General features: G+C 46.2%; 1 protein-coding gene across 1 annotated transcript in view; it reads right to left on the bottom strand.

Moving 5' to 3' along the window:
- LOC306764147 (3-hydroxy-3-methylglutaryl-coenzyme A reductase-like) overlaps positions 1–12,500 on the bottom strand; it is a gene marked incomplete at both ends in the record, with an annotated part of 14,402 nt that overhangs the window by 1,267 nt on the left and 635 nt on the right. The window contains 16 exons of the mRNA XM_079251188.1: positions 857–1,015; positions 1,099–1,239; positions 5,402–5,572; positions 5,698–5,803; positions 5,917–6,074; positions 6,218–6,376; positions 6,449–6,643; positions 6,736–6,917; positions 6,996–7,243; positions 7,613–7,770; positions 7,844–7,960; positions 8,032–8,138; positions 11,307–11,412; positions 11,491–11,575; positions 11,645–11,732; positions 11,827–11,938. Coding sequence (XP_079107314.1) covers positions 857–1,015; positions 1,099–1,239; positions 5,402–5,572; positions 5,698–5,803; positions 5,917–6,074; positions 6,218–6,376; positions 6,449–6,643; positions 6,736–6,917; positions 6,996–7,243; positions 7,613–7,770; positions 7,844–7,960; positions 8,032–8,138; positions 11,307–11,412; positions 11,491–11,575; positions 11,645–11,732; positions 11,827–11,938 — 2,292 coding nt within the window. The remainder of the gene's footprint in view (positions 1–856; positions 1,016–1,098; positions 1,240–5,401; positions 5,573–5,697; positions 5,804–5,916; positions 6,075–6,217; positions 6,377–6,448; positions 6,644–6,735; positions 6,918–6,995; positions 7,244–7,612; positions 7,771–7,843; positions 7,961–8,031; positions 8,139–11,306; positions 11,413–11,490; positions 11,576–11,644; positions 11,733–11,826; positions 11,939–12,500) is intronic.

The raw sequence follows: 12,500 nt of genomic DNA on the forward strand, positions 1-12,500 counted from the left end.
GCTGGCTCTAGGGACGTGGAACGTCACCTCTCTGGTGGGGAAGGAGCCTGAGCTTGTGCGCGAGGTTGAGCGGTTCTGGCTAGATATAGTTGGACTCACCTCGACGCATGGCTTGGGTTCTGGAACCAGTACCCACGAGAGGGGCTGGACCTTCTTCCACTCTGGAGTTGCTCATGGTGAGAGGCGGCGAGCAGGTGTGGGCATTCTCATCGGCCCCCAGCTTGGTGCCTGCACGTTGGGGTTTACCCCGGTGGATGAAAGGGTAGTTTCCCTCCGCCTCCGGGTGGGGGGACGGGTCCTGACTGTTGTCTGTGCTTATGAACCGAAAAGCAGTTCAGAGTGCCCACCCTTTCTGGAGTCCTTGGAGGGAGTGCTGGAGGGTGCTCCTTCTGGGGACTCCATTGTTCTGCTGGGGGACTTCAATGTTCATGTGGGCAATGACAGTGAGACCTGGAGGGGAGTGATTGGGAGGCATGGTCCCCCCCCCTGAACCCAAATGGTGTTTTGTTATTGGACTTCTGTGCTCGTCATGGATTGTCCATAACGAACACCATGTTCCAACATAAGAGTGTCCATGTGTACACCTGGCATCAGGATTCCTTGGGCTGCAGTTCGATGATCGATTTTGTAGTCGTATCGTCGCACCACATGCCTTGGACACTCGGGCGGGGGGGGGGGGGGGGCGGGGGGGGGGGGGGGGGGGGGGGCGGAATCTCCACCAAGTGGTGAGTTGGCTCAGATGGTGGGGGAGGAAGCCAGTCAACTGAACGCCGATAGGTCCATTAGAACTACTCTTCTGTGTGTGTGTGTGTGTGTGTGTGTGTGTGTGTGTGTGTGTGTGTGTGTGTGTGTGTACCTGGAGGCAGGCTTGCTGGGGGGGCAGGTTGGTGCCCCCTCCCACGGTGCCCAGCTCTATCGAGGGCATGGTGCAGCTGATGTAAAGGTCGTCTCCTGTTGGTCCTGAGGGCTCCATCAGAGTGATGCAGCTGCTGCTGCCGACCGTCTGGGCCGGGTCCTGGAGGTCACACAGACCCACACCGACCCGTCAGAACCACCAGAACCTAGAAGAACCGACTGATGTGCAGACCTCCACTTTACCTGTCCACAGGCGATGTAGATGGCGGCCACCAAGTTGGCTGCATGTGCGTTAAACCCTCCGATGCTGCCCGCCATGGCCGAACCAATCAGGTTTTTATTGATGTTGACCTCGATCAGAGCTGCTGTGGTTGTTTTCAGAACCTGGGTCACAGGGACAAGGAGGTGAATGCATCTGCTGCTTCAGGACTGATGGGAAATCAGATCTGTCATGTGAGATTTCTGTCATCATTAGTTAAATTTAAGGTGACGGTCACTTCATGTGGGGGACATTTGTTTAGGACAAAACAGCTCGCTGCACACCATCTTCATAAAGCTGTCAAAAGACAACACGTAGCAACAAACACTTTACACAAAGAACATTGTCAAAATAACACCCAGGTATTCAAAGGAACCGATCTGCTGCAGCTGTAGACCATGAATGGCCACAGAACTGATGCTGTGTCCACGAGCATCTCAACAGTAATTCAGATCAGGTTTGTGTCTCCAGCACGGATGTGCACGACAAATCCATTGATCGAAATGGCGCACAAAGTCGACAGCATTTTTCAGAAATTGATATTTTGTTTGGAGGACTTCTGTGTCGGTATGCAGAGACATGATAATGTTTATAGCACCATATAAACCTACATACCACCACCACACAGCTTGTTTAGTTCCAGCAGTGTCCCATATCTGATTCATCACTTCTGGGTAAAGTTAAGAAAGCTCACCCTGAAGCTATCTGCAGCTAGCTGTTGCTAGGTTAAATAGAACGGAGATTACCCTGAAGCCATCTGCAGCTAGCTGTAGCTAGGTTAAATAGAACGGAGATTACCCTGAAGCCATCTGCAGCTAGCTGTAGCTAGGTTAAATCGAACGGAGATTACCCTGAAGCTATCTGCAGCTCGCTGTTGATAGGTTAAATAGAACGGAGATTACCCTGAAGCTATCTGCAGCTCGCTGTTGCTAGGTTAAATAGAACGGAGATTACCCTGAAGCTAACTGCAGCTAGCTGTTGCTAGGTTAAATAGAACGGAGATTACCCTGAAGCTATCTGCAGCTAGCTGTTGATAGGTTAAATAGAACGGAGATTACCCTGAAGCTATCTGCAGCTCGCTGTTGCTAGGTTAAATAGAACGGAGATTACCCTGAAGCTAGCTGTTGCTAGGTTAAATAGAACGGAGATTACCCTGAAGCTATCTGCAGCTAACTGTTGATAGGTTAAATAGAACGGAGATTACCCTGAAGCTATCTGCAGCTCGCTGTTGCTAGGTTAAATAGAACAGAGATTACCCTGAAACTATCTGCAGCTAGCTGTTGCTAGGTTAAATAGAACGGAGATTACCCTGAAGCTATCTGCAGCTCACTGTTGCTAGGTTAAATAGAACGGAGATTACCCTGAAGCTAACTGCAGCTAGCTGTTGCTAGGTTAAATAGAACGGAGATTACCCTGAAGCTATCTGCAGCTAGCTGTTGCTAGGTTAAATCGAACGGAGATTACCCTGAAGCTAACTGCAGCTAGCTGTTGCTAGGTTAAATAGAACGGAGATTACCCTGAAGCCATCTGCAGCTAGCTGTAGCTAGGTTAAATAGAACGGAGATTACCCTGAAGCTATCTGCAGCTCGCTGTTGCTAGGTTAAATAGAACGGAGATTACCCTGAAGCTATCTGCAGCTAGCTGTTGATAGGTTAAATAGAACGGAGATTACCCTGAAGCTATCTGCAGCTCGCTGTTGCTAGGTTAAATAGAACGGAGATTACCCTGAAGCTAGCTGTTGCTAGGTTAAATAGAACGGAGATTACCCTGAAGCTATCTGCAGCTAACTGTTGATAGGTTAAATAGAACGGAGATTACCCTGAAGCTATCTGCAGCTCGCTGTTGCTAGGTTAAATAGAACAGAGATTACCCTGAAACTATCTGCAGCTAGCTGTTGCTAGGTTAAATAGAACGGAGATTACCCTGAAGCTATCTGCAGCTCGCTGTTGCTAGGTTAAATAGAACGGAGATTACCCTGAAGCTATCTGCAGCTCGCTGTTGCTAGGTTAAATAGAACGGAGATTACCCTGAAGCTAACTGCAGCTAGCTGTTGCTAGGTTAAATAGAACGGAGATTACCCTGAAGCTATCTGAAGCTAGCTGTTGCTAGGTTAAATAGAACGGAGATTACCCTGAAGCTATCTGCAGCTAGCTGTTGCTAGGTTAAATAGAACGGAGATTACCCTGAAGCTAACTGCAGCTAGCTGTTGCTAGGTTAAATAGAACGGAGATTACCCTGAAGCCATCTGCAGCTAGCTGTAGCTAGGTTAAATAGAACGGAGATTACCCTGAAGCTATCTGCAGCTCGCTGTTGATAGGTTAAATAGAACGGAGATTACCCTGAAACTATCTGCAGCTAGCTGTTGCTAGGTTAAATAGAACGGAGATTACCCTGAAGCTATCTGCAGCTCGCTGTTGCTAGGTTAAATAGAACGGAGATTACCCTGAAGCTAACTGCAGCTAGCTGTTGCTAGGTTAAATAGAACGGAGATTACCCTGAAGCTATCTGCAGCTAGCTGTTGCTAGGTTAAATAGAACGGAGATTACCCTGAAGCTATCTGCAGCTCGCTGTTGCTAGGTTAAATAGAACGGAGATTACCCTGAAACTATCTGCAGCTCGCTGTTGCTAGGTTAAATAGAACGGAGATTACCCTGAAACTATCTGCAGCTCGCTGTTGCTAGGTTAAATAGAACGGAGATTACCCTGAAGCTAACTGCAGCTCGCTGTTGCTAGGTTAAATAGAACGGAGATTACCCTGAAGCTATCTGCAGCTAGCTGTTGCTATGTTAAATAGAACGGAGATTACCCTGAAGCTATCTGCAGCTCGCTGTTGCTAGGTTAAATAGAACGGAGATTACCCTGAAGCTATCTGCAGCTCGCTGTTGCTAGGTTAAATAGAACGGAGATTACCCTGAAGCTATCTGCAGCTCGCTGTTGCTAGGTTAAATAGAACGGAGATTACCCTGAAGCTATCTGCAGCTCGCTGTTGCTAGGTTAAATAGAACGGAGATTACCCTGAAGCTATCTGCAGCTAGCTGTTGCTAGGTTAAATAGAATGGAGATTACCCTGAAGCCATCTGCAGCTCGCTGTTGCTAGGTTAAATAGAACGGAGATTACCCTGAAGCTATCTGCAGCTCGCTGTTGCTAGGTTAAATAGAACGGAGATTACCCTGAAGCTATCTGCAGCTCGCTGTTGATAGGTTAAATAGAACGGAGATTACCCTGAAGCTATCTGCAGCTAGCTGTTGCTAGGTTAAATAGAACGGAGATTACCCTGAAGCTATCTGCAGCTAGCTGTTGCTAGGTTAAATAGAACGGAGATTACCCTGAAGCTATCTGCAGCTCGCTGTTGCTAGGTTAAATAGAACGGAGATTACCCTGAAGCTAACTGCAGCTAGCTGTTGCTAGGTTAAATAGAACGGAGATTACCCTGAAGCTATCTGCAGCTAACTGTTGATAGGTTAAATAGAACGGAGATTACCCTGAAGCTATCTGCAGCTCGCTGTTGCTAGGTTAAATAGAACAGAGATTACCCTGAAACTATCTGCAGCTAGCTGTTGCTAGGTTAAATAGAACGGAGATTACCCTGAAGCTAACTGCAGCTAGCTGTTGCTAGGTTAAATAGAACGGAGATTACCCTGAAGCTATCTGCAGCTAGCTGTTGCTAGGTTAAATAGAACGGAGATTACCCTGAAGCTATCTGCAGCTAGCTGTTGCTAGGTTAAATAGAACGGAGATTACCCTGAAGCTAACTGCAGCTCGCTGTTGCTAGGTTAAATAGAACGGAGATTACCCTGAAGCTATCTGCAGCTAGCTGTTGCTATGTTAAATAGAACGGAGATTACCCTGAAGCTATCTGCAGCTCGCTGTTGCTAGGTTAAATAGAACGGAGATTACCCTGAAGCTATCTGCAGCTCGCTGTTGCTAGGTTAAATAGAACGGAGATTACCCTGAAGCTATCTGCAGCTCGCTGTTGCTAGGTTAAATAGAACGGAGATTACCCTGAAGCTATCTGCAGCTAGCTGTTGCTAGGTTAAATAGAATGGAGATTACCCTGAAGCCATCTGCAGCTCGCTGTTGCTAGGTTAAATAGAACGGAGATTACCCTGAAGCTATCTGCAGCTCGCTGTTGCTAGGTTAAATAGAACGGAGATTACCCTGAAGCTATCTGCAGCTAGCTGTTGCTAGGTTAAATAGAATGGAGATTACCCTGAAGCTATCTGCAGCTCGCTGTTGCTAGGTTAAATAGAACGGAGATTACCCTGAAGTTTTCTGCAGCTGCTCACCTCTTTGACCACCTTTGCAGGTATGGTGGCCTCGCAGACCGCAGACTTTCCTCTGCCCTCAATCCAGTTAATGGCAGCTGATTTCTTGTCGGTGCAGAAGTTTCCGCTGATGGAAACCAGCTGTAACTCAGGGAAGTGCTGCTGGAGGACGCTGAGAGCATGCTCAGTCCCCTGCAAGTAAAATCACAAGTATCTCTGAGAGAAAACAACCTCATGGTCTGAGTGGGAAATAAAATGTACAAATAAACAGTAGTTTTTTATTTTGAACCAGGAGAAGCTGAATGTTAGAAACTCACCTTGGAGAGCATGTTCATTCCCATAGCGTCACCGGTCCTGGAGTGGAAACGGATGTAAAGATTTCTTCCAGCCAGACAGACCAGAAGCTTCTGAAGCCGAGCAAACCTGACGGGAGGTTTTTACACAAATATAACGACACATCAGAGTAGAAACTTTGCACCTGTCTGCTGTTTATACAAGCTCTGATGTTGCACCTGCTTCATGTTTATGTGTCTTACCTGCTTGTGTGATCAAAAGCTTCTTTGATCAACTGAAAACCGTCAGAACTTTCCAGCCAGGCTTTGACCTGAGCAGCCCTGCAGGCAGAAGGTAGCCTAACGACGGGTCCACGAGTCATGCTGTCCGCCAGGATGCAGCTGCTTGCTCCACCACTGAGCTGTGGGAAACATTCGTACACAGCGGTAAAGATCCTGAAGCTTCTACAAACAAAATGATGTAGAAACTTATTTCTGCTCCAACCCAGAAAACAAACACCAAATAAATGACAGTAAATATTTCCAGGTGTCAGATTCGACTCACTGCGATCGCTCGACAGCCACGGTTCGTGCTCGCAACCAAGCATCCTTCTGTTGTTGCCATGGGAACCTGGAATTGCTTCCCATCCAGATGTAACGGTCCAGCCACGCCCACTGGGACAGGTATGTAGCCAATCACGTTCTCACAGCAGGTTCCTATCACCTGAAAAACAGAACTGTGTCAGTCAGGAAGCTGAGAGCTGCAGGAAGGTTTGCGGTTTGAATCTTTGGTCACCTTGGAGTAGTCATAGTCAGCATAGGGCAAAGAGGAGAGGGCAGAGCTGCAGGATAGTTTGGTTGCGATCATCTGTCTTCGTATGGACACTCCTCTCTCTGGTGTCTCCATTAAAGCCTCCAGCTTGTAGGCTGGGATGTGTTTGGAGGTCACCAGCAGCATGACCTCAGCATCACTGAGGAAGCAGGGTCCCAGCTGATCAACACAAAAGAGACTTCCTGTTTACTTTCCAGAGCGACGTGAAGCCAGATAAACGAGGCTGGACGGACTTAGTTTCAGGATCTTACCTCCGGATTGTTGAAGATGGCAACACAGTCATTCAGTCCTCTCGGCTGTGGGGGAAGCTCAGGTGGAGTGGTTTCAGGTATCACTTCTTCTTCTGCTTCTTCTTCATCTTCTTCTTTGATGATGAAGAAGTTTTTCGGCTGACAATCAGCAGAGGAGGAAGAAAGTGGTCGGATAACTTCATCTGGAAAAAGAAAGTAGAGTTGTAACCAACTCCAGCAGAGCTACGCCAGTTCATCACTTCATCATTGAGAACACAAACCTTTCTCCACCATGTTGGCAGGAGCAGCAGCTGCTGGTGAGGGAGCAGCAGCTAATGAAGGAGCTGAGGGTGTAGCAGCTGGCATCTCCTTTATGCAGCAGGTCTCGGCGTGTGGTGGGTATGGAGCAATCGGGTTCCTCAGTGACAGTGTAGACTCCACCTCTGCCTGCTCAAAAAAGATGTATTTGATAGCAAGCAGCAGGGCCAAAGCCAGACAGATGACCTGTTCCACATCCATAGTTATCATCCTGCAAAGACACAGAGAGACATGAGACAGGGTTAAGCTCTTCTGGACCAGACCCCCCTGTACAGGGTCCAGTATGAGATCCTACAGTCCAGAAGATGTTAGCAGACACCAGGAAGCAGCAAAGCTAACATGTAGCATAGCAACATATTGGAGAGAAACTCGGCTAAAGACTCTATCAACCGCTGGCATTCAGAGCAAACACAGTTCAAACCCCAAACGGAAACTACACAGAGCTTAGCACTTGACCCAGAGGGTTTAGTATGACGAGCCGCTCTGTTTGGGATGTTTAAATGACCGAAGTTGGAGAAGCTATGTGTAAAGAAGGACTTCGTCTTGTTTTTATTAAGTAAGAGGGGTTCATACTGTTCACCTGCTCAGGTAGAAGTGCCACAATGATGTCTCTGGGTCGATCCTCCTGGGTGAAAGGTGATCCAGGTCTGTGCCCATCTGGGGGAGGTCCACCGTGGTGTTGGACAGGGGCTTGGAGATCCAGCGGCTGTGGACGTGAACCATCACCAGACCTAGAGACTGAAAAGATGGAACAGAACGTTAACGCTAACGTTAAGACAAACCAAGGTACAAACCACAACAAACGCATTACCATGATTATCTTGACTCTCTGGGTCACAGGGTTGGGTTTGTTGTCCTCCTCTTCCATCACCCTGGAGAAGTGACTCAGTTGCCAGATCGGATGGCCCTCCTGACTCTCACGGGACAACTACGGGAACAAACGTGGTCAGGGACCCGTCCAGAAAGACACGTCCACATGTAAACCAGCAGAGTCCTTACCTCCAGGACCAGAGAGACACATGCAGGGAAGAAGGTCATAAACACGAAGTAGTTGGCCAACACAGACATGCATCCAAAGCCACACATGATTTCCAGCTGTCGCACACCTGGAAGGACAAGATAGGAAGTCACCCTGTCGTTTGCAATGAGTCATAAAAGTTAAAGCCAATTATAACAGTTATAAAATCACGATAACAAAGTTATAACAAGTTATAACCAGTTATAAAACAGTTATAACCAGTTCCAACACAGTTAAAGTTATAACCGTTATAACATGTCCCTGACCAGTTCTAAGCAGTTATAAACAGTCATGACCAGCTATAACCTCTTATAAACTGTAATAACTCAAATATAGCCAGTTATAATCGATTATAATCCGGCTATGACAAGTTATAACTGGTTGTAAACTGTTCAAACACAGATATGTCCAGTTATAACACAGTTATAATGCAGTCATGACCAGTGCTAACACAGTCGTAACTAGCTATATCCAGTTATAAACTGTTATAACACAGATATAGGCAGTTATAACCAGTATAACAGAGCCATGACCAGTTATAACCAGTGTTGGGGAAAAGGGTCTGTCAATGATGAGGAGCCTGGTTCTGAAGTGAAAAAGTTTACAAAGTTTATTGAACAGAAAATAATAAAGAACAGAATAATACAAATTGCAATTTGGAGAGACAGTCCAGAGGTCCGATGGCAGAAGTCTGAAATGCTCTAAAGAGCTTTACATAAAACTACTTTTTAAGCCCTTGCCTACAGTACGTCAATTGCATGTCATAAAGCTATGTCATTCTAAACAAGACATGTCTGTTGTTGCTTAAAAAGTGAGGTCAAACTGACCACTAAATTATAATCTCCCCAGTGGCACCATGGTATCTGACTCCTTAGCTGTAAAACGCTTCAAAGGAAGAGAGTGTTCTAGTTAATCAGATCCCAGATGTCTGAATGTAAACATCTCAGGGCTTCTACACATTAGCTATGTCTGTAGGGGTTGACAAGCAGATACTGTGTAACTAAGCTTAAGTTCATGACCTAATTAGAAAGCCCACAAAGCCATAATCAGAGATGAATAGATGCTAAAGACTATAAAATATATGAAAATCTAAGTTAGAACATAAAATTTAGACACAACCAGTGATAAACTGTTCAAACACAGATATGTCCAGTTATAACACAGTTATAATGCAGTCATGACCAGTGCTAACACATACATGACTAGCTATACCCAGATATAAACTGTTATAACACAGGTATAACCAGTTATAAACTGTTATAACACAGCATAATGATTCATGATTTATGATAACTAGTTATGTAAACAGATCATTGCTGTGATCTGGTCTTAGTCTGAAGACTTGTAAAGACCAGGGGCCTCATTTACGAAGCTGTCGCACAAAACCTGGCGTACGCCAATTACAGTCAATTTTTGGGATTTATCAAAACACGACTTGGCGGTAAAACGTCCCGACCTCCACGCCAACTCTGACCCTGGCGTACGACAACATCTGGAGAAACGGGAAACGGCGACACCAAAGGCAGAAAATAAAACCAAAGGAATGGTGTGAAGCTTGAGACATTTGTTCTAAATAAAATATAAACCTTTATGCAGAATGCCGTACATTAACAGCATTTGCCAAAAAAAAAAAAAAAAGTAAAGAAAAAAAACGCACATTTGATATTGTTCCTCCAACACGTAAAACATCAACCACTAAGATCTGTTCTGAAACGAAGCAGTTCTACGTGTTATAAAACCCATTTCACACAATAAGTCGAACAGAAGCTGCCATAAAAATAAAGCTCTAAATGAATAATTGCATTAAAATGACGTGACATCATCAGGCTGATTGGGGTGTTTTCCCGACCTGCAGATACAAAACATGAAGTGATGGTTGGATATAAAATGCACCCAAATGCGTAAAGGTGCACAGTGGCTTATCTGTCCCTGCTGGTGGACATGGAACATGGAGACCCTGGAGTCGAGCCGGCGTCCTTCCAAAGGGAAGTGACTGACAGGTCGGTGCTGATCACTCCTTCCAACCCAGAGCGCAGAACAGAACTATGTTCTCCACAGCCAGACGTGGTGTAGCGGCCATCGGGCAGATGGAGGCAGGTGGAGGTGCCTCCATGCCCAGGAGGAAACCTGTTGTACAGCTGCAGATGTGTGCAGATAGTGGAGATGCTACATAACATGCTACTAAATGGTAACGTGTCCCGTTCAGCTGCGACCAGCGCGGTTGTCCCCGACCTCCAACCATCACGTTGGAACCAAACGCTGCTGCTTTACGTCTAGAAGTGATGCAACACATCAGAGGTGGAGAATTCTCATTTATTCACAAGTTTATCTTTAGTGTGGTTTCTGTCAGGGTGGTGTTTATTTCTCTCCATCTCCTGCACCTCCTCCTTCATGGCAGTTATTGGTTCCTCTGCGAGGACACCGCAGCTAGGACACAAGGTGGAACCACTGCCCCCCCCTCTCCGACCACACCTGCAGCGCTGCAACCCAGCTGGGACACACAGGAACACCAGTATGTTCCCAGTAAATAAACTGGAGTCAGAGACGTCTCATTTATGTCCGTTCATTTTATAATCTGAAACAAAGGAATGAAGCACTTCCAGCATCATCTGGAGCATTTTGTTCCAGCGGATCTCTGGATTCCTTCATTTCCCCGCCAGCTTCTAATCTGTGGGAGTGGGCACCGCCCCCCCTTCCTCCTCCTGTGGACCAAGATGTCCTCTCTCCCTACATTTTATTGTCTGACCACTTTATTTGTCCTTTCTGGATAAGTCCGGTGGTCTGATGAGACGCTGACAGCATCTGTGCCCTGCTGACCTCCTCTGTCTTTCTGGTGGTGGTGATGTCCATCCCGTCTCCACCAGATAAAATACTTTTACATTTTACAACCTCATCGATTAGAATTTCTTCCTCATGTTCCAAAAAATTCCTCTTTTTGGCTTTTTTTTCCTGCTGAACCGTCATGGAAATGAGATCCTTAATATTTATCAGGGTGTTACCTGACCTTTTATGGCCATCACGTGGGCGTGACAAGACGTGCGCAACATTTAGTGTTGATCCTGATTTATGAAGCGAAACAGGCGTGGGACATGCATGCGCACTGCTTTGTAAATCGGGAAGTTTTTTTGCGCCGCATTTCCTGTTTTCCGTACGTACGCCACCTGTAGTCAGCGTTGATGTGCACAGTTTGATAAATGAGGCCCCTGGTTTCCAGTCATTTCCAGAACTTTGTACCAAACTGGTTGAGAGTGCCTACCTGACATTGTTCCAACTCCGATGACCAAACACTCCACCAGAGCATCCAGTGTGAAGGTGGGTCCCAGGACTGCCATACCCGAGGCAATGTTGTTCCTGACTTCATCCTAAAAACATGACAGGACCATGAGGAAGATGGAAAACAGGAGGAATGCTGCTATCAGTCGAGTCTTCGGCTTTCTGACCTGAGAACTGGAGCTGAGGGCAAACTTTGCCAAAGCACAGGCTTTGGAGAGGTCGATGAGGAGCAGGAAGAAGGGCAGGGCCTCACTGGAAGACAGGAACAGCGGTTGAACAAGACTGAATGTGGAACATATCAGAAACCCATCAGGTCCCTACTTGAGGCCAGTCAGCTCTTTATCAAAGAAGTGGATGACGACGGTGCTGAAGACGAAGCTGGAGAATATGGTGAACAGACCAGCGATGCCTGGAGGAGGACAACAAGCGGAAATTCACTTTGTCTGATGACAACAAGACCGTGGAACCTTCAAAAAATCAGAAAAGACCCTCTAAAGACTTACCGAGAATATATTTGGATCCCAGTTGTCTTAAACTCTGGAATTGAAAGTAAATGTAGATGATGGCGATGCAGCGTGTGATGGTCAGGATGATGATGTCGCTGCTCAGGACTTCCTGTGGACACAGAGCTCAGATTAAACATCAGATCTTCACATCTCATCTTCCGGGAATCATTCCCAGACCAGGAAGGACCGGAATGTAAAGATCCCAGACCAGGAGCCTTCAGGAGCTCCGGATAAATCTGTTCTGAGCAGCTGATCTCATCCCAGCTCCAGGAGCCACTGAACAAACATCTGGACGGGGAATAAATCAGACTGAGACCTGAACGTACGTCATGGTCCTCCGTTCAGGTCTAAGGACTCCAACCATAAAGTTCTGGAAGTCTGGAAGGTCTGAGTCAAAACCAGTGGAAATACGTCACATATGAGAAAACCCCTGGCTGTTATGAATCTGCTTGAACTGATGAGTCTGGAAAACCTCAGATTGTTGTTGATGTGAACAGAAGCTGTACAAATGAAGCTGAACTGAATTTCATTTAATTAAACTGAACTGAACTAAAAGATGCTGAACTGAGTTGAACTGAACTGGATTTGATTTTAATTAAATTGAACTGGATTCATTTTTAATTCAATTTACTTTAATTGAACAGAATTTAATTTATTTAAGTAGAACTGTG

The sequence above is a fragment of the Telmatherina bonti genome (genome assembly GCF_933228915.1).
Source record: "Telmatherina bonti genome assembly, chromosome: 13".
Taxonomy (NCBI): Eukaryota; Metazoa; Chordata; class Actinopteri; order Atheriniformes; family Telmatherinidae; genus Telmatherina; species Telmatherina bonti.